This window comes from Camelina sativa, chromosome 3, assembly GCF_030686135.1.
Source record: "Camelina sativa cultivar CO46 ecotype springtype chromosome 3, ASM3068613v1".
Classification (NCBI taxonomy): domain Eukaryota; kingdom Viridiplantae; phylum Streptophyta; class Magnoliopsida; order Brassicales; family Brassicaceae; genus Camelina; species Camelina sativa.
Window position 1 is genome coordinate 1,786,529 of NC_141882.1, and position 22,966 is coordinate 1,809,494.

General features: G+C 38.0%; 7 protein-coding genes and 3 pseudogenes across 10 annotated transcripts; 4 read left to right on the top strand and 6 right to left on the bottom strand.

Moving 5' to 3' along the window:
• The first annotated feature begins 92 nt into the window (after positions 1 to 92).
• Positions 93 to 4,307, top strand: LOC104762842 (inositol diphosphatase DSP1). Its single transcript, XM_010486239.3, has 5 exons — positions 93 to 1,336; positions 1,438 to 1,531; positions 3,503 to 3,560; positions 3,655 to 3,698; positions 3,796 to 4,307. The coding sequence occupies exons 1-5, from the start codon at positions 894 to 896 to the stop codon at positions 3,979 to 3,981; spliced, it is 825 nt and encodes a 274-aa protein (XP_010484541.2). The 5' UTR covers positions 93 to 893; the 3' UTR covers positions 3,982 to 4,307.
• Positions 4,308 to 4,664: 357 nt separating this feature from the next.
• LOC104762845 (putative pentatricopeptide repeat-containing protein At1g43010) lies at positions 4,665 to 6,069 on the top strand. Its single transcript, XM_010486240.3, has 2 exons — positions 4,665 to 5,034; positions 5,137 to 6,069. The coding sequence occupies exons 1-2, from the start codon at positions 4,798 to 4,800 to the stop codon at positions 5,464 to 5,466; spliced, it is 567 nt and encodes a 188-aa protein (XP_010484542.1). The 5' UTR covers positions 4,665 to 4,797; the 3' UTR covers positions 5,467 to 6,069.
• A 14-nt stretch (positions 6,070 to 6,083) lies between these two features.
• On the bottom strand, positions 6,084 to 7,764 carry LOC104762852 (1-aminocyclopropane-1-carboxylate oxidase 4). Its single transcript, XM_010486251.3, has 4 exons — positions 7,456 to 7,764; positions 7,110 to 7,336; positions 6,625 to 6,958; positions 6,084 to 6,548 (listed from the first exon to the last, which is right to left on the bottom strand). The coding sequence occupies exons 1-4, from the start codon at positions 7,558 to 7,560 to the stop codon at positions 6,243 to 6,245; spliced, it is 972 nt and encodes a 323-aa protein (XP_010484553.1). The 5' UTR covers positions 7,561 to 7,764; the 3' UTR covers positions 6,084 to 6,242.
• Positions 7,765 to 9,136: 1,372 nt separating this feature from the next.
• LOC147946499 (clathrin coat assembly protein AP180 pseudogene) lies at positions 9,137 to 10,106 on the bottom strand (annotated as a pseudogene). Its single transcript, XR_015588248.1, has one exon. The product of XR_015588248.1 is annotated as a clathrin coat assembly protein AP180 pseudogene (transcript).
• A 273-nt stretch (positions 10,107 to 10,379) lies between these two features.
• LOC104762862 (clathrin coat assembly protein AP180) lies at positions 10,380 to 11,261 on the bottom strand. Its single transcript, XM_010486261.2, has one exon. The coding sequence runs from the start codon at positions 11,259 to 11,261 to the stop codon at positions 10,380 to 10,382; it is 882 nt and encodes a 293-aa protein (XP_010484563.2).
• A 1,146-nt stretch (positions 11,262 to 12,407) lies between these two features.
• Positions 12,408 to 13,367, bottom strand: LOC104778564 (uncharacterized). The gene is made up of 3 exons (XM_010503018.3): positions 13,044 to 13,367; positions 12,860 to 12,959; positions 12,408 to 12,775 (listed from the first exon to the last, which is right to left on the bottom strand). The coding sequence occupies exons 1-3, from the start codon at positions 13,358 to 13,360 to the stop codon at positions 12,683 to 12,685; spliced, it is 510 nt and encodes a 169-aa protein (XP_010501320.1). The 5' UTR covers positions 13,361 to 13,367; the 3' UTR covers positions 12,408 to 12,682.
• A 192-nt stretch (positions 13,368 to 13,559) lies between these two features.
• LOC104762872 (general transcription factor IIH subunit 2) lies at positions 13,560 to 16,359 on the bottom strand. 2 transcript variants are annotated; one of them, XM_019243287.2, is made up of 5 exons: positions 15,945 to 16,359; positions 15,508 to 15,853; positions 14,611 to 15,072; positions 14,141 to 14,519; positions 13,560 to 13,974 (listed from the first exon to the last, which is right to left on the bottom strand). In XM_019243287.2, the coding sequence occupies exons 2-5, from the start codon at positions 15,781 to 15,783 to the stop codon at positions 13,826 to 13,828; spliced, it is 1,266 nt and encodes a 421-aa protein (XP_019098832.2). In that variant the 5' UTR covers positions 15,784 to 15,853; positions 15,945 to 16,359; the 3' UTR covers positions 13,560 to 13,825. The 2 variants fall into 2 exon arrangements, with proteins under 2 accessions (XP_019098832.2, XP_087353776.1); XM_087497650.1 differs by lacking the exon at positions 15,945 to 16,359 and having other exon boundaries at positions 14,611 to 15,068; positions 15,508 to 15,826.
• A 198-nt stretch (positions 16,360 to 16,557) lies between these two features.
• On the top strand, positions 16,558 to 17,691 carry LOC104769882 (uncharacterized; annotated as a pseudogene).
• A 518-nt stretch (positions 17,692 to 18,209) lies between these two features.
• LOC104762903 (receptor-like protein 54 pseudogene) lies at positions 18,210 to 20,319 on the bottom strand (annotated as a pseudogene). Its single transcript, XR_015588250.1, has one exon. The product of XR_015588250.1 is annotated as a receptor-like protein 54 pseudogene (transcript).
• A 396-nt stretch (positions 20,320 to 20,715) lies between these two features.
• Positions 20,716 to 22,905, top strand: LOC104762916 (receptor-like protein 54). Its single transcript, XM_010486327.3, has one exon. The coding sequence runs from the start codon at positions 20,834 to 20,836 to the stop codon at positions 22,751 to 22,753; it is 1,920 nt and encodes a 639-aa protein (XP_010484629.3). The 5' UTR covers positions 20,716 to 20,833; the 3' UTR covers positions 22,754 to 22,905.
• The last annotated feature ends 61 nt before the right edge of the window (positions 22,906 to 22,966 follow it).

Below are 22,966 nucleotides of genomic sequence, written 5' to 3' on the forward strand. Positions count from 1 at the left end.
GTCCGTTTGAATCTCTCTGATCTCTTTTTTTTTTTTTTTTGTTTCTTTATATATCTTTGTGCTTGGATGGAATCTATCTCTCTTCGGTTCTTTTTTCTTCGAATGTTTATTAATTTCAATGATTGACTTTTTTGTTTACAAATAAATATATCAGAAACTTTAAATATTGGTGAAAAAGAGTTAAAAAAAATTATTCTAGGTTCGATTTGTGAAAGTTGATATGTTTAAAATGAGACTGATTTCTCTGAATAAGATGGTCGTGTACGTAAGACCAAAGGTTCCACAATTATGACAAGTTAAGTTTCCAGCCTTAACAAGTGCTTTCCTTTTTTTCTTTCAAGTACTTAACAATCAGCAAACAAAAAATAAAATAATTATTAATCATCATACTCAAATTTTGCAAGTCATAATATAAGCTTCTCATTTGTTTACTTTTTTCAACTGTCCTTGAAAATGTCAAAATAGTTTGTTTGTTTTTTGTTGTTAATTAATTTAGGAATTACAATTAGATTATAATATCATCAATCGTTAGTGTGCTTTGATGAATTGTAGTAGCATGTCATGTACAACTAAGATGAATAGACCGTTTACACCTTCGTGTATTACATAGATTTTCCGTATATTATTTTCAGCTCTCTCAACTTGACTAAAATATATACACAACTGTTCTCAAATATTGGATTCTTTGGTTTCGACGTGTCCCTTTGGATCATATATGTAATTGTTTTTTTTTTTTTTTTTGTTACACTAAACAGATTGTAAACGAAATTGACGACAATAAAAAAAATTATAAACGGAAAACCTTTATAGAAAATTTAAAAAAGTCATAATTTCTTTTTAAAATAAAAAAAGGAAAAAAATGTAAAATAAATAACGAGTCTTGGACCATCATCATGTTGCGTTCTTTTTTTTCGTTGTTAGAGATTTTAATAACAGTCACAAAGAGGGAGCGAGTCTATATAAAACCCCAAAGCTCGCCGCTACGTAACGACCATCTCACCCCTAAAAGATTCAACCTTTTTTTTTTTTCAGAATTCCCAATTCAGAATATGAAGCTAGTGGAGAAGAAGATGATGACTACTACTCCTACGGAGGAGGAGGAGAATGGTGAAGAAGCTGTCTGCCGCACGATCGAGGTTTCGGAGTTTGACAGAAACCGGTTTCAGTCTCCGGATGACGGTGAAGCTGATGATACGTTTCGAGTTGTCTCCGGCGAAGAACTTAACCTAATTCCGCCGCTCAACTTCTCCATGGTCGATAACGGTATATTCCGTTCTGGATTCCCTGATTCAGCTAACTTCTCCTTTCTCCAGACTCTTGGCCTCCGCTCAATCATGTATATTTATAATTTAACTCCTTCTACATTCTTTTTTTCTATATGTATATCAAGCTTCCGAATTGCTAATTTTAGGTTTTTGTTTTCGAATTTTGCTGTAGATACTTGTGTCCTGAGCCTTACCCAGAGACCAATCTCCACTTCCTTAAATCCAATGGAATTAGGCTTTTCCAGTTTGGCATTGAAGGCAATAAGGTAAGCTTCCTTCTTCTCCTCTCTCTCTCTCTCTCTCTGTTCTTGAAGTCTCTGTTTTTTTTTTTATTGCTCTTATACCTGATATGGCTTGTTCTGTGATTTCTAAAATTTCCTACTTGGATATTTCCCGGGATGGATGATCAGACCTACTTCACTAGGAGAATTCTCTGAATTGAAAAAATTAATATCTTGTTGCATGTGTTCCTGACTTAGACAACGAGATTTGGTTGCATTTATGGAGTTCTAAGCATTACAAAGAGGGTTCATTAACTACTAATGGACTTTCGAAAACTTTGGTATATATATATACTTATATTAACTAACTTATTAACTGAAACTCAATACTATTTGTTGAATATGTCAAAGTTCATTCAATTTGTTGCCTAATTGTTCTTAAAGTCCTGTCTCATTGTTGTTGTTACTTGAGACTACTAAAACGGTTTGTGTGTCCTGAATTTTGATCCTTCATGGGCACTTTGTTCCAAGCCATATTTTATTATAATGAGTTATTATATATACCAGAAAAGAACACATCTTTCTTTTATTGTCTTGCCTCTTTGGCTCTTTCCGTCTCTCTTGACCTCCACTGCTTTGGTCCCACTCTTTGTTTTTCTGCCCCTTCAGTAACTGTTACCACTTGCTCCTTTATAGTCTCTAACTATTTTATAAAATTAGATTATGGACTACGTCAAACAAAATTTTGCTGAGCTGCTTGTTTGTTGCAAGTGTTGTCAACGATCCACTACTCAAAAAGCTTACTTTCTGTTTATATTGTTTTCTTGGTTCATGTTATTTGAGTGTGCACCTTTTTTTTATATACAGATATGATATCTTATGAAATCATACATCAGCAAAAGCGTTTCTTGATGGTGCGCAAGTTAACCTCTTTTTTTTTTAATGGTAAAAACTTGTTGATCGTGAAAGTGTCCATATTAGCTGTAAGGTTTGAAATCTAGATAAGGTTAGGAATTGTTGGGAAACTGATGGATGCTTACGTTTTAGGTCGGTTACTGTTGTTTAATACCTACCTTTAGTTACTTTCCTTTTCTATGTTTTAGTGGCTTATGTTTGGGCAAACGTTGGTCTTGAACTTTAACATAGAGTCTTGAACTTAATACCCTCACGAGTTATGTAGATGTGTTTAGTCCCAAAATCTTCAGTATCACTAATAAGAAGCCAAAACATTTTATTTCTCTGAAGAGATTGGTACGAACCTAACTTGAGTTGATTTAGAATCTTGATAATTGAAAAGAGGGGTTGAAAGTAAATATGCTTGCTCTGGTATGCGGTAGCTATCATTCTCTTCCCCACAGAATCCACCTTGCCCTGCAGATTCTACTCCTAGGATAGTCTCATGTTTCTTCTACTGAGATTCTTTATGTGGGGAGTCGTTTAGATGCTTCCGACCATAGTTCCCTTATTTTGCTTTTACACTAAAGAAGAAAAACTAAAGTGGCTTTCTCTTCCTGTTGTAATGATTTTATTTGAAGGACTTTGGAAACTATATTCCACATTCACATTGTTGGATCTCATTGACTTTGGTTTTTGTTTCTGGATCAGATTCTTTATGCTTAATGTGACAGCTATGATCTTGATAGGAAACCTTTATCGTTGATATTCTTGGCTTGCTAAGCTTTATCTTTCCCATAGATTCGTCTTACAATTGACCTTTGTGTTGATTCCGTGTTGTTGTTGTTGTTGTGTGTGGGGATAACTTTTTAATAGAAAAAGTTAGGAATCTTTCTCTCAGTACGCAACCAGTAAAAGGTATCACATATGAAATGCTTCATAACTTGTAGATTTTGTCCTGTTGATGAATCTTTACATGGTTGTCTCTCTCCACGTTGCTTGTGTATGAACCTTGCCTACTAATTTGCCTTATCTTATCCTAATCTGCTTAATTTAGACTCTTTTGACATATAATCTTACAATTCTAAAAAAAGATGCCACTTTTTTTTCTTTTGTTTTCAGGAGCCATTTGTGAATATTCCAGACCACAAAATCCGCATGGCACTCAAATTGCTTCTAGGTAAGTATGAATCATATAGAACACACACTTATTTTTTATGCTTTTTAATTCTCTAACTCGTTCCTTACCAACATCTTCATTTTAAATTCATCAGATGAGAAAAACCATCCTGTTCTGATTCATTGTAAGCGAGGCAAGGTAATATTTTCTCTCCAATCCTTAAAAAGTTATCTTTTGGCTCCACCATTGAAGTCAAAAATATGAAATTTTAAAAGTGGGAATCTGGAATTTGCAGCATAGGACTGGTTGTCTAGTAGGGTGCTTGAGAAAACTCCAGCAATGGTGTTTGACATCGATATTCGACGAGTACCAGCGATTTGCAGCAGCAAAAGCAAGAGTTTCAGATCAAAGATTCATGGAGACATTCGATGTTTCAAGCTTCAATCATATTCCTATGTCTTTCTCTTGTTCCATCAGGTAAACAACAGTGAAGCTACATATCTTCGGATTAAAAGGCAAATCAAAAGAAGAGATTAATCATATTACAGTTCCAGAGGAGGAATCATTCTTCTCTTTCTTTACCTTTCCCTGGAATCAATAATAAATTTTTCGAGAAAAAAAAAAGAAAGGTTTAATTTTCTTTATGATAAAATTGATTTTACTCTTTTTTCTTCCACTATTGCTCAGTGTAAGCACTACTAAGAAGGTAGATAAAATACGTATACAAAGTAAATTATAGAGGAGGTTTGTGTACGTAGCTAGGAAGTTTTTTATATATTTTCTTGGGTTATCCCAAATGTTGCTTAACGGACTCCCGATCATACTTATATTTCATTTCATCAGAACATGATTACTACCATTAGTATGTAAATAATTTGTTCATAGTACTCTCGTGAATACACATGAGTACTACCATCAGTATGTAAGTAATTTGTTCATAGTACTCTCGTGAATACATGAGTACTACCATCAGTATGTAAATAATTTGTTCATAGTACTCTCGTGAATAAATGAGTACTACCATCAGTTTGTAAATAATTTGTTCATAGTAGACTAATTTTTGTACTATATATCATCTACGGAATTAATCATTTATTATTTCTATTGTAAAAGACATGCTAAATGCGTGAGAAAAGTTGTTAAGTCACGAATATGAAACCAGGTACCTAACTAGGCCAAAGGGCAAAGGCCACTAGCAATTTTAGCTATAAGTGAGATAGTTGTTGGGTCATGAATTTGGAAACAGTACTCCTCAGTGGAGTGTTATCAATCATTTATAACTTTAACTAAAAAAAGCATGACTCCGATTTTTCAACAACACGCACAGCGCATTCATGCTTTCGGTTACAAGAGTTCTTTGTTCCTTTGGTACACAACCCTATGGCCACCAGAGGCAAGGAGCCAAACTCTGCAGGTTCGGATCAAAGTGCCTTTACATTCTTCGCAACCCTTGCTCAATCAATGGCAGCAACAGGAGAAACAGTTGCTCATCAAGAGTCTCCCAGATACTAGTCGATTCTCTCAAGAACTCGAGGTTCTTTTTATATAAAACCTGATCTTTCAATCTGTGTACCTTAAATCTTATTAATGGTACTGTTAAAACCAAATTGTGTGCTCTTGGTTGTGATATTACTAGGCATCAAAAAGGACGGTTGAAAAAAAGGTGTGTACTCTTCTTGCGAAAGATTATGCAGCTCGTCTTCATCTAATTGAGTCAGTGTTGGGTTTGGAAGAAGCAGAGAAGTTTTTCAAAAGCACCCCTATTTACGCCACGCTCTTGACCTTGTACACGAAATATGAGAAAACACTGGAAAAGTCCGAGTCCACTTTCAAGAAGATGAGAGAACTCGGACTACTCTCAAATCCTTCACCGTTCAACTCGATGATTTCACTTTACAGCCAGCTAGGAAAACCAAACATGGTCGGTATAAGCTATTGTATGAGACGGTGGAAGACAACAAAGTGAAACCCGACAATGTCACTGCAAACCATGTTTTGAAGGCATATGCTGCGGTACCCGATGTAAAGGCGATGCATAAGTTCATGAGAATGTGGGTTGGTGACGAAGGACTCAAACTAGAGAGAGAAATGGCAAAGGCATACGTTAGAGTCTATTCGGAGATGTATGGTGGGAATGCAAGAGAGATGCTGCGCACTCTTTGGGACGAGTGTAAGAAGAGTGAAGAGGGATATGATCAGACCATTGGCTCTTTCTCGAAACTTGACGATGTCGAAGGAGAGAGGATATGTGTGGAGAGTGGAAAGAAAATGAAGACGACGTAAAGGAACTGGTTACCAAAAAGTCAATGATGCTGTTACATGTTTTGAATCTGCTCTTCATCTTGGTCACTTTGAGCCTTCCATGTTTTGGTTGCCCCCCGGATTTGAGCATTCCTCTGGTTGTTATGAGTGTTATATTGACGCACATTAGTATCACTCAGCTTCTTAGGTTTTTATTGTTCTAGGAAAAAGATTACTAATCTTCTCTAAACCCTTTTTAGTAATAAACACAATTCTTGTATTTAATTAGTTGCCTTAATACTAATAAACTACAAACGAATTAAAACAAGTACATTAACTCTATAAACTGAAATATTAATTCCCATATATAAACAAACATTTATTAAACGTACAACAGGACGTATACCACATAAACATTATTAAAAAAAATAAAGTTTCTAATAACATTATATAATGACCATATTTATTAGTATATACTATATAGAGTAAAAGTAACTTTATTCAGGCAGTGGCCAATGGTCCATTATTGTTGGCCACGGCTGTTTCCATAGATTTCATGGCTTCAAACCTCGGTTCCTTGGCCTGAAACTTGACAGCAGAGTAGAGTTTCATGTAATCTTCGAACACAAACCTCGGATAATTCTCTTTCTTCTCCTTCTTCAGTTCTTTCCCGATCAACTCCGGCGCCGGGAAAATAACAGAGTCACTTCCCGGATTGTAGAATGATGCAAGCGACATGCGTCCTTCTCCGTCTGTCTGAGATATCACTCTGTGTTCCACGCTCTTGTACTTCCCATTGGTTATCACCTGGTTTAATTACTCCAAAATGTTAATCTTCAGAAATCTAAATTCAATTTGGTCCGGTTTAGTACGGTTTGGTTACCTCAAGTTGATCACCGAGATTAACAACGATTGAGTGCCTAACCGGAGGAACATCGACCCAGTCGCCGTCTTTAAGGAGCTGAAGTCCACTGACTTTGTCGTCTTGGAAGAGGAGGATGATGCCGCCGGCGTCGGTGTGGGCTCGGAGACCCTTGACTAGGTCCGGTTTGGGACAAGGTGGATAGTTACTGACTTTGGTTCCAAAAGTGGGGCTTTTTGAACCGTAAAACACCTTCTTCAGATAACCCTTTTCTAATCCAAGATTCTCGCACAGCAGATCCAATAGCTCCTCCGACAACTTCTCTATCTTTCCGGCGAACTCTTTCATCAACGTCCTGTTATAAAAAAAACAAATACGGCGTCGTTTTACTCATTAATAAATAAGCGTATTATATTTAGGTTGTCACGTAACGTAACTTGTACCAATCTGGGATCTTGTAACCGGTTAAGGTAAAATTACGGAGCGGTATAGAAAATAAAAATTACCTGTAATCGTCGTCGAGGTCGGGGACATCGGAGATATTAGAGACGGGGAGGTGCATAAGGTAGAAAGTGGATTCCCAGTCAACGTCGTTGACTTCAGAGCGAAGAGAGTCAAGTCCTCTGTTCTTAATGGATTCTTTGAACCTCGCTTCCATACACTTCTTGTAGTGTTCTTTGGTCATCTTCTCCACCTTGTCCAAAAGCTCGTGCGAAATCCCATGGTTCACACACTGTTTGTATTTTAATTACCATTAGAAAAAAAAAACCCGTTTTAATAATTCCATTAGTTTGAGCTTTCAGCTTTGTATATATATATATATTCTTTGTAAGGAAAAGGTGAAATAGATACCTCAAAAAAGCCCCAGTTTTCACAAGCGCCTTTGATTTGTTCCATCGTGATTGCTCTCTCTTCTCCATTAAGCTTCTCGAGATTGATGATCGGGAAACTCTCCATTTCTCTCTCTCTCTTTTCTTTTGTTTTTTATACTTTACGTTGTGACGCTGCTTTTGAAGTGTGATGATCTAAATCTGATGATGATCAGAGGAGTTGCTTTTATAGACAGATAGAGAGAAGAGAGGAGGAGCTTTTGAGAGTTACCTCCACGAGTTATCATTCTACAGTAATTATTTGGCTTTTTGGACCCCACCACCATAATTCAATAAAGTATGTTACGGGTCGAGACCAAAAAGCCTGATCACTTTTTGATGTTATTATGGTGGAGTATTAAATCAACAACAAAAGCAAAAGAAAAGTTAATCAACTCAATAAAGAAGAAGAAAAGAAATCAACCCATCGTTTGGCTTCTATTGCAACAGATTAATAAGCAAAGTGAAAACAAAAGAAAATGAAGTAGAGAAAGTTAGCACGATCTTTACAAATTTTTGATAAAAGTCTAGAGGTCTTATCAGATTTGTAGTTATTGGTATGCATCTGAGTATCTGACGTTTAACTGTGGATTATAAATCTCTAAATATACACGCAAAGGTAAACAACCTTTTAATGATAAAAGTCATGATTACTATGCATGACCTTTTAATTTAGTAACTGTTAACTATAGAAAATCAGTCTTCGGTTCGCACGATTCATTCGTTTGACCCGTTTTTTCTTCCTTTTACTTTTAGTGTAGATTAATCTTCCACTTCACCTTTCTTCCTTCTTCACTTTTACTTTTAAGTGTAGATTAATATTATAGTATGTTTTAACTAAACCAGACAGATTAAGAAGTTTTTCCTTTTAACCAAAAACAATAGTGCATAATATAAAATATTAAACTAATCTAAAAATTGCATAGAAACTTAAAAACATCATATATTATGAAACAAAAACTTCTGTAAAACATCTTATATTTTGAAACGGAGAAAGTATTATTATACTAAATCAACCTTTCTTTGGACACTCTCTTGTTTTTAAGTAAGCCTACACTAAACACAAACTATAAGATTTTTTTTTTTAATTCAGATATTGTAATGTTGCTTTCCTTTAAATTTAATAAAAATCTGCACTAAGTATTCTGAGTTGTGATACAGTTTTCATTCTTTTTTCGCATTGATTTTGATGGACCAATGGGGGTTCTCCTCTTTGTGTCCGTCCATCGCGAAACTGCTAGGTAGTCTCGCATTTCCAGGGTTAAAACATCTCTATATGCACGTCTATATTAAAGTATCCTGAGCCCATATGTTTTGACCGGTCAGATCAGATCAAATAAACTTGTCCCATTTATGCGGAGAGAAGTTCATATTCGATCACGTGGTTCCCTCTTTGGCCACAAAATATAATCTTAAGATATTTTCTTCTCTTTCGAATTCTTAAACAGACTTATTAAAAGCAAAATGCGATGGATTTTGTTAAACTAATGTTCCTTGCTTCCTTTCTATTTGGAGAAAGGTACCTTTTCTTGTGCTTAATATTCATATTTTATCATAAGAAAAAAGGATTAAATAACTGATATATGCTTAAATTTACTTCACACATCCTCACAATCATATCCCACGTCATTCTTACGGAGCCTCGATCGAAAAAATATTTAATATCAAAGAAGGTTTTGGCAACTATTGATTTGAATTTTCTTTAGTAATTTGCTATTTTAAAGTTGAATATATGTAAAATAAATGAAGAACGTGTTTTTATTTCTTGTTGACTAATATTTTGGACTCCGAAGTCCGAAGTGAAACTTAAAGATAGCAGCCGGTGTTATATATATTCAAGTGCTTGGCTAAGATCTTGTTCTGGTTCTGCAACCATAACTGCTGTTCTTGCAACACAGATTGCTCATGCACCCCTCCATTTTCTGAAAATGTGTCTCCAAACCCAAAATTCTCGAATGGGTCGGCAAATGGGTCACCCTTCACCGGCAATATTCCCGTGGCCTTAAACGTTGGTGTAGAAGAAGGCTCAAAATCTTCAGGAACGTTCACCTGAAACGTCGGTTCTGGTTGAAACTCTGTCATAGCCAAGGGATTGAACGTGGTTATTGGTTCTCCGGTTGCACCGGCTGCAGCTAACTGTGCAACTGGTTCTTCCAAGAATGGATTGTATTGATCCATTGCGTCTTGAAAGGCAGGCATCGGATCATTTAACCCGAACGGTACTATCGCCATGGAGTTATTATCCTGCACTTGTGTAGCGTTTTCTTCCAACGCAAGTAACCAATTCCCTGAATCCCGCTGATCCTCGGAGATGAAAGATTCTTCCGGAATCGTTTCTGTCTTCTTACTCGGATCATCTCTCAACATCAACGCCTCCCAAGGATCAAAAGTCTCCACCTTTGAATCTTCGCGCTTCTTGTCTTGGACATCATTTGCCTCTGCCGTGTTATTTACGTCATCCAACGACAGTAGGTCTAATGTGAGATTGAAAGCAGAAACAGAGGAGTTATTGGGAAGCGATTTAGTCGAAACCGTATCGAAATTATTCCCATTCGGATCATCCCGTACTCCTCCGTAAGGCTCAGAGTGACAAGACATTGGAGGACTACTAGTCCCTGCTTCAGTCCTGCTCATTAAATCCTCCAACGAAGTACTACGAAACGACCCGCAATCAGAATACCTCTCGGAAGTATCAATCGTTGAATCCCCAAAATCAAGCGAGCTCGAAACCACAGAATCTTTAGACGAAGGAGGCGGAGGAAGAAGACTATTGGGCGACGGATACAACCCCGCACTCGCAGGGAACGACGACTGATCTTTTAAAAACTCTTGTAACGTCTCAAGAAGCTCTAATGAGATCTTCTGAATGCTAGGATACTCCGATGTTCTTCCTATACCGTTCGATTTTTAAAAATCGTAGAATCCGTTGAGCTCTTCGAACTGTTTCGAAGCTCGAACGCAAGCTTGAAACGCATGGATGCAAGATTGGTACTGCAGATGGAAGAAACTGTCTAACAGAAGCGCTAAACCGTCGGATATGTCTCTGTAGAGATCAAAACTCTCTTGCAAGACGGCGTAAAGCGACATTTTCACGAGCTTGTTCGATTTCGCGTCTCCCGTTGGCCGCGTCGCGATTGCTCTGTCTAGTAATCTCTGCCAATACGTGATTTTGTCAAGAAGCATAACCGGTTTCATATCTCGAACCGCCGGTTCGTGGGATTTAATTCCGGTTTTAGGATTAAACCGGGATTTTGAGGTGCTGATTTTCCCGGTTTGGTCCCGGTTCGTGGACCGTCTCTGTAATTTCCCGGTGAGGAAGCAATCGAGACGCTCGTCGAGGTAGAGCGCGAAGGTGCGGACGAAAGCTGTGAAATCCCAAGGGCACGAGTTGGAATCGTCGCGGAAGCTGGAGAGGTTGAGGATTTTGGCGCCGCGTTTCATGGCGTGGAGGACCTCGCGAGGGAAATAAGGATCACCGTCTTGGAAGATCCTGAGGACGAGGACTAGGGATTTGAGCGCGACGATCCAATTCCGCGTACGCCCGATACGGCGTCCGATCGCGGCGGCGCAAGAGGCGGCGTGGGATTTCTTGGAGGATATGATGCCGAGGATCTCCGAAACGAGACGATCGTCGATAGGGACTTCCTCGTCGTGGCTGGTGGCTTTCAAGATGGCTACCTCGAGAGTCGTGAGATCGCCGCCTCCGGTGGCTCCGTTAGCGACTTTGGCGAGGCTGATGCTCGTCTGATCCTTAACCGCTCCAATCGCTTTTTTCAGCTTGCTCGGCATTGTTGTCGTCGCGTTTTTTTTTAATTTCACCCAATCGTCTTCTTCTTCTTATTCTTCCTCAAAGGGGGGGGGGGGGGGGGGGGGTTAAATTTCTTAATCAACTTTGAATTAGCGATTAATCACGCAGAGTTAAAACCAAATTAGAATAATTTTTTTTTGTTTTTTTCAATTGAGGGGGAAAAAAGAAAAATTTTCCTCAATTTTTTTTATTTTTCTCTCTCTCTCTAAGAAAAAAAAAAAAATTCAAATTTTTGTTTGTGTTCTACTAAAAATAGAGAGGGAAGGGAGAATAAAATGGCCGGAGACTCTCTGCGGACCCTTTCAAGAAGACATGACACCGTGGAGTTGTTGACTAATAGAGAGAGACTTCACACGCGATTTTGTCGCCTTGGATATAATTAATATATGTATTAATTAATCTTGTTCTTGTTAGAAGAAGCATTGCATAGAATTTGTTGTGTTTAGACTTTAAGAGTGTGAATTTTTTTGATACATATATCATATATAGAGTATGATGAAAATAACTGTTTATTATGTTATAAAATTTTGTGTCTAAGTGAATCGTTTAAAAGTGTAGTATGATCTCTCACAATTCAAAAGAGATGTTCTCATATCGGCCGTATAGGTTAAATTCAATGACAAGCTGTATGTTACGTTTTTAAAAAAAAAAAAAAAAATTAACCAAAAAAGAGTGGCTAGCATCTAAATGTCCAATATAAGCTTAGGCCGAAATCAATGTTTGTTTAATATTATCACATTTTATCTTCCGTTGGAGACGTGCAAACCAATATCACATTTTTATATTAACTCAGGATCTCTAAGTTTAAAGACAGTTAAATCTCTTAAGCTTCTTTCTTCCTTTCTGTCAATCAAATAAGATACACATATATAGCTATACTGATCACTACTTTGGCATCATATCCACTCGTCCAAACTAATGACTACTAAAAGGGTACTAACTCTACTTCAGATGTAGCCAAGTCTAATGACTACATACGGTAATTGAATTAGTCATTCTTGTTAACTATAAAATGATCATGATATCATCTTGTAAACTTATATGAAATCTTGAATTAGTCATTCTTGTTAACTATATATATATATATATATATATATATATATAATGATCATCAACTTGTAAAATTATATGAAATCTTTATAAAGCATGTAATTTTACAAAGAAAGTTTTCACGGAGTTAGTGTAGCTACAAACTCCTTTGAGAGTGGAACAGAGAAAGGGAAAGAACAAAAGGAAGCACGGACAAGCTAAGAGAGTATAGATGGTATGTATATATATATGCTGAAAATTGATGATAACGTTGTATATATATGCAAGATTTCTGATCTTGATGGATAAAGTACCAAAGGAAAGGATTCATACATCAATCTGCTTCCAGCTCAAGAAAAAGTCCCATTAAGCTTTAGTCAGAGTCCGAATCAGGATCCGAGCAGGGCAAGTCAATTTCTATGGAAGTGGGTTCACAAATCGTTGTAGCTGTGACTGATGATGATCCCTAAGGTAATAGTAATACAAAACATTTAAAGGAAATAATTGAGAGATTATAGATGATAATTAATAAGCAAGAGTAGAATATTACCTCTTCCTTAAACTCCTGAATTATAGGATTAGGTATAGACACAATTTTTTCTCCATGGAATACACCATCAGAATCATGAAGCTCTCTACTATCATCCAAAAACAAGATGAAAGATCTGATTACAAAACCCTTATTATTTATATAATAGAGGCAGTTTAGAAAATTAGATCACCTAGTCACCCACCTGGTGGCCAAAGCAGCGGTGTCAGAGCTTCTCATTATGGTTATTTCATCTTGGACCATCTTACGCTTAGAATCCGAGACAGAGGTAGCAGAGCACCTTCGTTTCAAAGAATTTCGAGATCGATATCGCAGCGCCTTCAACCTCCGTGGTGCTTGTGACTGAGGAAATGGATCTTTGAGTGGAGGAAGCTGATCATGAAGGAGACCAGAGATGGCGTCTTGGAGATTCCAGTTAAAGCGTTCGAGGAAGTAAAATGCTGCTTCTTTACACGCTGACGTTGCCTTGCAGAAGGTAGTGACCTTATTATCTTCGTTCATGGTGTTTCCAACGGACTTTTATCAGAGATTATTATGTCAATTATATATTTCACTAAAAAGATTTTAGTAAATAACTTATCTAACAAACAGACAGAGATATTTGGGGATGTAGCTGCGACTTTGTAGTACTAAACAAACCACTCAATATGATACGGTTTTCTTTTGTTTTTAATTACTAGGAAAACATTAAAGCCAAAAATTTATAACTAATTCTTTTTAAAAAGATCAAAATCATATTTGTTGGACTGGATTGTTCAAAAAAAAAAAAATATTTGTTGGACTGGAAACAAATTAAAGAAATAAAACCCTAAACTACTAATCCCACAATTTCACTACATCATAATTATCTATTCTTTTGTGTTGTTAGACTGATTCTCTCATTCACTCATTCTTTTGAAATAGAAGTATGCTGAAATACATTTGTACTTCTAATTCAGCATATGCAAGTGTGAACGCCAGATTCTCTCATTCTTCCATCAAGGAGACTGATTTGGGACGGTGTATACTCTCACAGCCAGGACAATTCTGTAAGCTCTCGTGGATGTATATGTCGCAGTCCAGACAGAAATAGTGCTTGCATTTACGACATGTTACGCATTGGCCGGGCTTATTCCCTGCACAAAATGAGCCTTGGTATTCAGTTGATGCAATGTGGAACATAAACAACGGTAATCCATGAGTCTCTTAAGTTCAATTACGGGTCTACTGGCCAATGGTTATTACTTATTAGTACTCAGAAACATGTATGAAGACTACATAGACTGATGTTCAAGTATTTACCTGTACCAATTAGGCTCTGTTGGCAGCCAAAACAACTCTTTCCCAATGTTCTCCGAGAATCATTCAGACTTGAAAAAGCAGGCACCTCATCAAATGGAGCTATTGGGAAGAGATGATGGTATGATCTCGCTAAATGTGGCGATGAGACAAGTGTTAGACCGCAGATAGTGCATTCTGTAGGTAGGTCACACACCCTAGCTTTGCATCTCGGGCACATATAACCAGCTCCAATCTTGACTTCCTTATGACATGAACAGATTGCCATTGAACCCTCGGCAGCTCTTTGTGGGAAACCCATCTTGATCAAATTTGCAATTGCAAATTCTGCTATTGCCGGAGGTGGAGGGGCATGTTCGAGTAGAAGATCCTTTAGGTGCACCTGCGTGAAAAAAAGACAAATACACACTGTTATGCAAACAAAAAAAAATGTTACAAAGGTACAAGTGGAAGTAGAAGGTAGCTAAACTCACCTCATCCACCGCAACGGAATACAATCCGCCAGTTTCTTGGCAGAGGTGTTTACATATGAACATCTCTGCAGAAAGCCCGATTACAGAACATCTTAATTTGGACTTCTTGCATTTTTGAATAGTCTCCATGATATCGCCAGGATCACAAGTGCATAAAGCTGAGTACAATATCAGAACCTCGCGATGACCATAAGATGGAACCTGGCTGAGATGCTCATTCACAAGTTCCAGTGCGTTCTGCAAAGAGGAGTCACCCAAGGCTTCCAACTTCCCCATCAACGCTTTTATGTGAGTCTCAGGACTACCACCAAGATCAGTTAAAGTATGGGCAACTCCATTTTTGATAGACACTAAACCGATTTGACTCAGAGGATTCTGGTCAAAGAACTCTCTAATGAAAGCTTCAACATGTTTTGCCATGACGGCTATCCGGCTTGGTCTGAAATCCATTTCCGCAGCTGCCTAGACACGAGAATACAGTCCAAGTGTAAGACTTTGCATATCTTGAAACAGTAGAAATTTAAACCGAAATCATAATGTTGCAGTCAATAAAGATTCTGAATAAGAATCACATCCATATCAAAACCACACTTAGAGAAAAATTAATCATTGCAAACAATACAGAGCGAACTATAGAAACTATTGAGAAGACTAAAGAGCAGAGATCTCCTAAACTGAACCAACGATTCCAAAGTAAAAGCAGTGTACACATCTCTCTCTCTATATATATATTACCCCCAAAGTGCACTAGTTTCTCATCTCTACAAGTCTAATGGAAGTAACATATGCGCAACTCGCTAATCAACTCAGAGGATACAGCATTGAATCTTCAAAATTCACAAAATCAGCAACTCAATTCCATAGACCCTAGAACCAAAAATTGCATAGAAATCTTACCCGGGAGAAGTCAATGACGATGTAGAGATAGCGAATAAGCCCCTTCTGGATACGAGTACCAGCAGCAGCGGCGGAGAGCATGCGGAGACGGCGACGATACTGAGCATGGTAAATAGCGCTGTTATCAATTGGCCGTAAAAGTCCAGACTCGTCTTCTTGCAATTCCTCCCAGGATCTGTCGTCAACATAAGCTCTTTCCCACTCGCCGATACCTTCTGCATCTTCGTCGTCTTCGTCCTCTCTTTCTCCGGTTAACCTCTTTCTTTGATTACTCATCCTTATATTAATTAAAACCTCTCTCACAGCCAAAGAAACCTAATTACAAATAGACAGAAGAGAACTCAACCTGAAATAAATAAATTATATAAGAACCCTTTCTTATTAATAAAGTTCACAATTTCAACTGAAACTTTTTTTTGCCTATATTTAACCCTTACATTTAAGGCAATTGGCTGGACCGCGGATTCCGACTCATGATATAATTTAACCATATATTACCCTTGTAATCAAATTATTCATTGAGAAGCATGAAAGAAAGTACAAAAGTGATCGTCGGACACACAAAGCATCTATATATATAGGGAATGATAATGATTAATGAGGGACAATACACAATTTATCCTAAGGGCTTGACTGGTTCTCCCGCTAGCTCCCGCAAACGCTGCGTTTGCGTTTGCGGGCGGTTGCTAGCGGTTGGGGCCAATCACACAAAACGCTCCCAATCGCTTTCAGTCGCTTCCAATCGCTCCCAACCATTGAATTCCAAAAGCTAGTTCCCGCAAGCGTTTGCGGTTGCGGGCGATTGCGGTTGGAATAATTTTTAATAAAAAAAAAAAAAAGAAAAAAAAAAAACCAACGATAAATTTTTTTCTATCTTCTATATATGTTTATCACCTTCTCAACCCTAACCAAGCCGTAACCCTAGTCTCTCAAACCTCCAAGTTATGGCGTCAACCCAAGGTGATGAAAATCAAGATGGAAACGTAAGTATTGAATCTCTTTTATCATTCATTATATGTTATATATGTGTAACTCTTTCTATTTTTTTCATAGCATCATCTTTTTCATTCTATATATTGTTTTGAGTTTGGTGATTGAATATATGTCTCAACTTGTTTTCTCGAATAGAAAATTACCTGGTCAGACGAGATGACTCGTTTGTTGTTAGATTTGATAACGCTAGAGAAACAAGCTGGAAATTCCAGAGGCAAAAGTTTGAGTGAGAAAGGAAAAGAAAACGTTCTTACAGAATTTAGAAAGGAATTTCCACTAAACTTAAACTGGAACAAAATTAAGAATAGACTTGATACTTTAAAGAGGCAATATGAACTATATCGTAAAATCACGTTTGGAGCAACTGGACTCGGAGTTAATCCAAGGACAGGAAGTCTTGATGCCCCTGATCATTGGTGGAAAGATAAAATTAAGGTATGTAACCACATATTTGTGTAATTATTAATTTCTTGTTTTGTATTTTCATTGATTGGAATTTTGTTTTTGGTTTATAAGGCTTATCCTGAAGCTTCGAGACTCCGGTCGCACCCACTGCGGTTTATACCGCTTCTTCATGTGGTCTTCCGAGATGAAACGGTTGTGGTGGAGGAGTCATGGCAACCAAGACGTGGTGTAAATCGTCATGCTCCATTAGTTGACGTAAGTGAGACTGAACGTACAAACGAAGAAGACGAGAGAGAAGATATGATGCGTGAGAACGAACCTCATCATATGGAAACAGAAGACCCAGATTGGATGTCACAAATTCCGAGGGAAAACTCTGCAAATCCAAATTCCGAGGCGGAACCATCATTTGCATCCAAAGAGACATCTTCTACGCACACTCAGGAGAAAAGAAGTCGAAACTGAAAGCGTAAACAAAATCCAGTAGACTCGACGCTCGACCGTATTGCTACTACTATGGAAGACCGAAATGATATTCTGGAGCAAATGACAAATGCAAAGTCAAAATCTCAGTCAACAAATTCAACTGAAGAACAAATGGCTCTTGTTGTGAAACATGTGAGGGCAGTACCGGATCTGGTTCCGATGTCGGAGCTTTATTGGGCATCTCTTGATCTTATTGCAACAAATGATGTTGTGCGCGGTTTATTTCTTGCTCTCCCAGATGACGAGAAGCTACCTTTTCTAAAGAGACAAACCAAGGAGTCTCGTAATGATTTTGCTTGATGATTAGCTTTGGTTTTGTTGAGTTAATCTTTCATGGAATTTTTATTTCTTGTTTGCATTTTGTTTACGACATTGAGGATTGTCTTTGGTTTTGATTTGACTTCAGTTTTTGTTGGCCTTTACAATATAATATTTTCTATTCATTTATTATGCAAGCGGATGCTTTTTAAGAGTCAAAATGTAACAAGAATTTAATTTGTTACAGGAAGGAAGTGACATGGAGTTGAACACAGTCAGAGAAATAATAGAAGCAGATGACCAAGTTATTGAAGCAGTAATCTGCATTGATCTTCTGGATTATTATCATAGTTATAAAAATAATCCAGAAGATCCATGGTATCAAGCACATGTTTTGCCATTTGTCACATTACTTGATGCAATATTTGGTGATAGACCAAATGCATAAAATAATAAACATTTCACAATGAATTTTATTTGTTTTTCTAAATAATTATTGTATTTTTTTATGATTTTTAATTATTAATCAAGTTTAAATTTTTTTTTGATATTTTAAAACATTTTTATATTATATATCACATTTATTATGTTCTAACCGCTATTGCACCCGCTGGTCAACCAGTCGTAAACCTCCCGCAAACGCACCAATTTTAAAACGCTAAACCAGTCGTTCAAAACGCTTTATAACGCTTGAAACCGCAATCGCCCGCTTCCGCAATCTCCCGCAACCGCAACCGCAACCGCAGCGTTTGAACCAGTCAAGCCCTAAGTCTAACAACATGTCCGATTCTCAGTCCAAATATCATCATCAGGAGGATCAGGGCAGACCCATAGCCTATCGTTGTGGCTTTCGAGGTCAAGTTATGTTCTTGCTTTGGCGGCTTTAGTTGTTGTTGAGTCTGTGGTGATGGTGCTCCGTTTTTCTCTGAGCAACTTTTCCCAAGAGGAGGACCGCAAAGGTTGTTGTTCCCTTCAAAGGAAGCGTCACTTTGCTCCAGGAACTGTCTACCCTGTGGTATTTGTCCCGTTAGATTGTTATATGACACGTCAAGGATCGCCAAGAAGGAGAGGTTCGTTAACTCTTGTGGAATGTTCCCTGAAAGTTGGTTTCGAGATAAGTCTAGTGACACCAGCTCTGTGAGTTTGGCCATGGACGATGGAATATGACCTGTGAAATCGTTGTTCGATAAATTCAACGCATGTATTGACTTCAAGAGACCTATGGATTCTGGAATCTGTCCTCCAAGTCTGTTTCCCGAGAAATCAACGAGTCCCAAAATCGTTAAGATTTTCTCTATCTCCATGCTCATTCCTTTAAAATTCATAATAATGGAAGGGTGAAACCCAAGCAAGTAAAATTCCCCAATGTACCTTGGACGACCATAATCTTTAAGCCCTCTAACCAAGACTGTACTCCAGTTCACAAAATAATTTGGTGGCAGGCTCCCGTCGAATTCGTTACGCGATATGTCAAATATCCGCAATTCTGGAAACGATAGAGGATGGTGTTGAGGAGAATAGATTGGACCGTGGAACCTGTTTGATCGTAGGACAATGACTTGCAGATTTGGTAAAGCGGTCATCCAGAAAAGGAATGTGTCATTTATGCGATTGCTCTCCATGTTTATCATCTCTAGGCTTGTGCAATTTGCAAGAGACCTTGGAAGCTTTCCTCTTATTTTATTGTGTCCAACGTCAAGCATTTTCAGTGAGCTGTTGGAGAATGTGTCAGGAAGTCTTCTAAGGTTGTTGTGACGTAGATTCAGCAGTACTAGTGATTCACTCAAGCATCTCGGAACTGAACCACTAAAACTGTTGTTTGATAGATCAACGTATAGCAGATTCCTTGGATTGCACATTGAAAGAGGTATGTCTCCTGTGAAATTGTTATTTGCTGCAACTATGTACCTCATGGATGGTGAAATATTAGGAAAAGATCCTTGGAAGGCGTTTGAACTCAACAATAAGTAGACGAGTGGCGAATTAAGAGACGCTTTTGGAGAGCCTTCAAAACTGTTCAGGGAGTTGTGAGAGAGACTCATTGCAGTCAAAGAAGGCAGATTCCATAACCATTCAGGTACTTTACCCTCAAATGTATTGTTAGAAAGGTCTAAAGAAGAAAGATTGGTTAACTTGTATACATAGGGAAAACCACTAGTGAACTTGTTATTTGCAAGGTCCAAGTAGGTTAGCCGACTTAGGTTATTGATGGAGGATGGAACTTCCCCGGTAAAACCATTTTGGTGAAGATCCAAGAACTCTAAGTTGGAGAGTTTGCCAAACTCAGAGGGGAATGAAGAGAAAAGGTTGTTGTAAGAGAGATCCAGATACCTGAGCTGGTGTAAGCTGAAAAGGCTACTATTAGCATCAAGAGTGCCATAGAGACACGCACCTCGAAGTTTTAGCTCTGTCACCGCACCCGTCTTTTCATCAAACGAAACCCCATCAAAGGATATAGCATCATTCGTCCAAGAGTTTGTTATTGAATTGTTACATAACAGATTAAACTCATTTTTGAAAGCCATTAGGCTCCCAATTTGGTTGGGATGAGTATCAGGTAGACAAAAAAGAGTAGTGACCAAGAAGCTCAAAGCAAAGACACAATAAGAGAAACGAAAGGTGGAGTAAACACACACCTGTAAAGCCATCATGGCAAAAAACTGAAAATATGTCTATACGTGGATGAGTGTTTTGCCGTCTAATAATCTATAACCATGGTAAAGACCAATTATACAGCATGACTTGGAAATTTGGAAGTCTTCTATTCTTTATTGACCATGCACATATTTATTCCACATAGACGGGGACCTTACCATGTATTTTAATGTTTCTTTTTGTTTTTGGACCTTTTTCAAGTCAAGCCGTATGAAAGGTGGCACTGGAGCGCAAATCAGTATCATTGAATGATAGTATGATACAATGTGTTCACACATAATGGACGTGAGAGTCACGTCTAATTATAAACAGGACGTCAGGACCATGCTAATATGGTAGGGTCTTGCATTATGTGGAATAATCATGTGGACCGTTGATACATAATGAAAGACTCCTTCGTTTTCCAAGTCAAGTTGGATCAAATTAGATCCTCTACTATGGTTATAATTTATTAGGCAGCAAAAACCATTCATATATAGGCATTTTTTCTTCAGTGCTCTTCCTTTATTTGCAAGTCTTTCTTCTTTCCATGATGGCACTGTGTTTTCATGTTTTCTCCATCTCGTATTTCTTATGTTGTGTTTTTGCTTTGACCTTTTCCGTAATTACTATTGTTTCTCTACCTAACCGCCGTTTGGACCAAGTTGAGACACTTCTAGCTTTTAAGAATGAGACTCGATCCTCCTGCATTTCAGTGACAAATTCTTGGATCATTGATGCTATCTATTTTGATGGGGTTGAATTTGATAACGAGACCGGTGTAGTGACGAGTCTAGACCTACGTGGTGCATGTCTCACTGGCCCTCTCGAGGCAAAAAGTAGCCTGTTCAGATTCCACCACCTCAGGTATCTCGACCTCTCTTACAACAACTTTAACCCGTCTTTATTCCCCACCGAGTTTGCCAGACTCACCAGCTTAAAGTTCTTGAATCTTAAATCTAGTGGCTTAGTCGGTAATGTTCCATCCTCAATCAATAACCTAAGCCACCTAACCCACCTGGACCTTTCATTTAACAAGTTCAACAGTAGTTTTCCCCTTTTATACAATTTAACCAAACTTTCTTCTTTAGACCTTTCAAACAATAGATTTAACGGAAAAGTGCCTGAATGGTTATGGAATCTACCGTCTTTGAACGCAATGATTCTCTCCCATAACTCCTTCAATGGTTTTGAGGGTCCTCCGGAAGTGTTCCTTAATTCGTCACTTGTCTACTTATATTTGAATTCAAACGCCTTTCAAAGATCTTTTCCTGTGACTCCACCAACCATGAGGTACATGGTTGCATCAAATAATGAATTCACAGGAGATATTCCTCGTTCGTTGTGCAATCCAAGGAACCTGTCATTCCTTGATTTATCAAACAACAATTTCAGTGGTTCAGTTCCAAGATGCTTGATCAGTAAGTCACTAACAGTGTTGAATCTCCGTGACAACAACCTTGAAAGACTTCCAGACATATTCTACAGAAGAAACTCGCTAAAGACACTTGATGTTGGCCATAATCATATAAGTGGAAAGCTTACAAGATCTCTTTTGAAATGCACTAACCTCGAGGTTCTAAATGTTGAGAGCAATAGAATCACAGATACTTTTCCGTTCTGGCTGAAGGCTCTACCGAATCTGCAAGTCATTATCTTACGAACAAACAGATTCTATGGTCCAATATCTTCTCCACCAAATCCGCTATCGTTTCCAAAGCTGCACATAATTGACATATCGCGTAACAGTTTTACCGGAAGTCTACCACCGGACTACTTTGTGAACTGGAGTGCATCCTTGGTGAACATCCCTCAAGATCATCAACGGCGACCAGAGTACATGGGAGATTCTTACTCACTTGGGTTTCAACCATCCATGTATGTGGCTAACAAAGGACTCCACATAAAGCTGGAGAAAATCTTAAGAACTTTCGGAGCCATTGATTTCTCTGGAAACAGACTTGAAGGACAGATTCCTGAATCAATAGGTCTCTTGAAGTCTCTCATTGTAGTTGACTTATCCAACAACAGTTTCACAGGTTATATCCCATCGTCTTTGGGGAAGCTCATCAACCTTGAGTCACTAGACCTATCGCAAAACCAACTCTCTGGGAGAATACCTCAAGAGCTTGCAACCCTCACGTTCTTGGAATACATTAACCTATCTCATAACAGACTCACAGGCCAAATACCACAGAGTACACAGATTGAAGGGCAAAGTAAATCTTGCTTTGAAGGGAATCTCGATCTTTGTGGTCTTCCTCTTCAAAAAGATTGCTTTGGAGAAAGAGAGAATGTACCACCAACAACAACACTGACGCAACACTCAAAGCCGTGGAAACAAGAACAAGTGTTGAACTGGAAAGCAGCAGCAATAGGGTATGGCCCTGGAGTCTTGTTTGGGGTAGCGATCGGACAAATGATATCTTCATACAAACCAGTGTTGTTCTTTAAGTTGTTTCGCCTTTGACAGGAAACATTTGTGTAAAAGGATCCTTTGTATTATATATTCCTATGTTTTGATAAACACATGGATGTGTTCGTGATTATGGTGTAAGTATCTCATGCTATATTGCTATGTATACTTCGATCCTTCATAATCCCAAGGTTTGTTCTGTTTAACTTGGTCCTGTCTCTAAGATCTCTCCTTGAAGATTGCCTAAAGTATTATATATATTGACAA

Coding starts and splice junctions, on each gene's coding strand:
- LOC104762842 (XM_010486239.3), top strand. CDS start 894: ATGTTGCGTTCTTTTTTTTCGTTGTTAGAGATTTTAATAACAGTCACA. Junction 1,337..1,437: donor CTTGGCCTCCGCTCAATCAT/GTATATTTATAA, acceptor ATTTTGCTGTAG/ATACTTGTGTCCTGAGCCTT. Junction 3,561..3,654: donor GGCACTCAAATTGCTTCTAG/GTAAGTATGAAT, acceptor TAAATTCATCAG/ATGAGAAAAACCATCCTGTT.
- LOC104762845 (XM_010486240.3), top strand. CDS start 4,798: ATGACTCCGATTTTTCAACAACACGCACAGCGCATTCATGCTTTCGGT. Junction 5,035..5,136: donor GATTCTCTCAAGAACTCGAG/GTTCTTTTTATA, acceptor TGATATTACTAG/GCATCAAAAAGGACGGTTGA.
- LOC104762852 (XM_010486251.3), bottom strand. CDS start 7,560: ATGGAGAGTTTCCCGATCATCAATCTCGAGAAGCTTAATGGAGAAGAG. Junction 7,337..7,455: donor AAAACTGGGGCTTTTTTGAG/GTATCTATTTCA, acceptor AAATACAAACAG/TGTGTGAACCATGGGATTTC. Junction 6,959..7,109: donor GACCTCGACGACGATTACAG/GTAATTTTTATT, acceptor TTTTTATAACAG/GACGTTGATGAAAGAGTTCG.
- LOC104762862 (XM_010486261.2), bottom strand. CDS start 11,261: ATGCCGAGCAAGCTGAAAAAAGCGATTGGAGCGGTTAAGGATCAGACG.
- LOC104778564 (XM_010503018.3), bottom strand. CDS start 13,360: ATGAACGAAGATAATAAGGTCACTACCTTCTGCAAGGCAACGTCAGCG. Junction 12,960..13,043: donor ACCGCTGCTTTGGCCACCAG/GTGGGTGACTAG, acceptor TTTCATCTTGTT/TTTGGATGATAGTAGAGAGC. Junction 12,776..12,859: donor TTCAGGAGTTTAAGGAAGAG/GTAATATTCTAC, acceptor CTATTACCTTAG/GGATCATCATCAGTCACAGC.
- LOC104762872 (XM_019243287.2), bottom strand. CDS start 15,783: ATGAGTAATCAAAGAAAGAGGTTAACCGGAGAAAGAGAGGACGAAGAC. Junction 15,073..15,507: donor TCGTCATTGACTTCTCCCGG/GTAAGATTTCTA, acceptor TCTCGTGTCTAG/GCAGCTGCGGAAATGGATTT. Junction 13,975..14,140: donor ACAGAGCCTAATTGGTACAG/GTAAATACTTGA, acceptor CATTTTGTGCAG/GGAATAAGCCCGGCCAATGC.
- LOC104762916 (XM_010486327.3), top strand. CDS start 20,834: ATGATGGCACTGTGTTTTCATGTTTTCTCCATCTCGTATTTCTTATGT.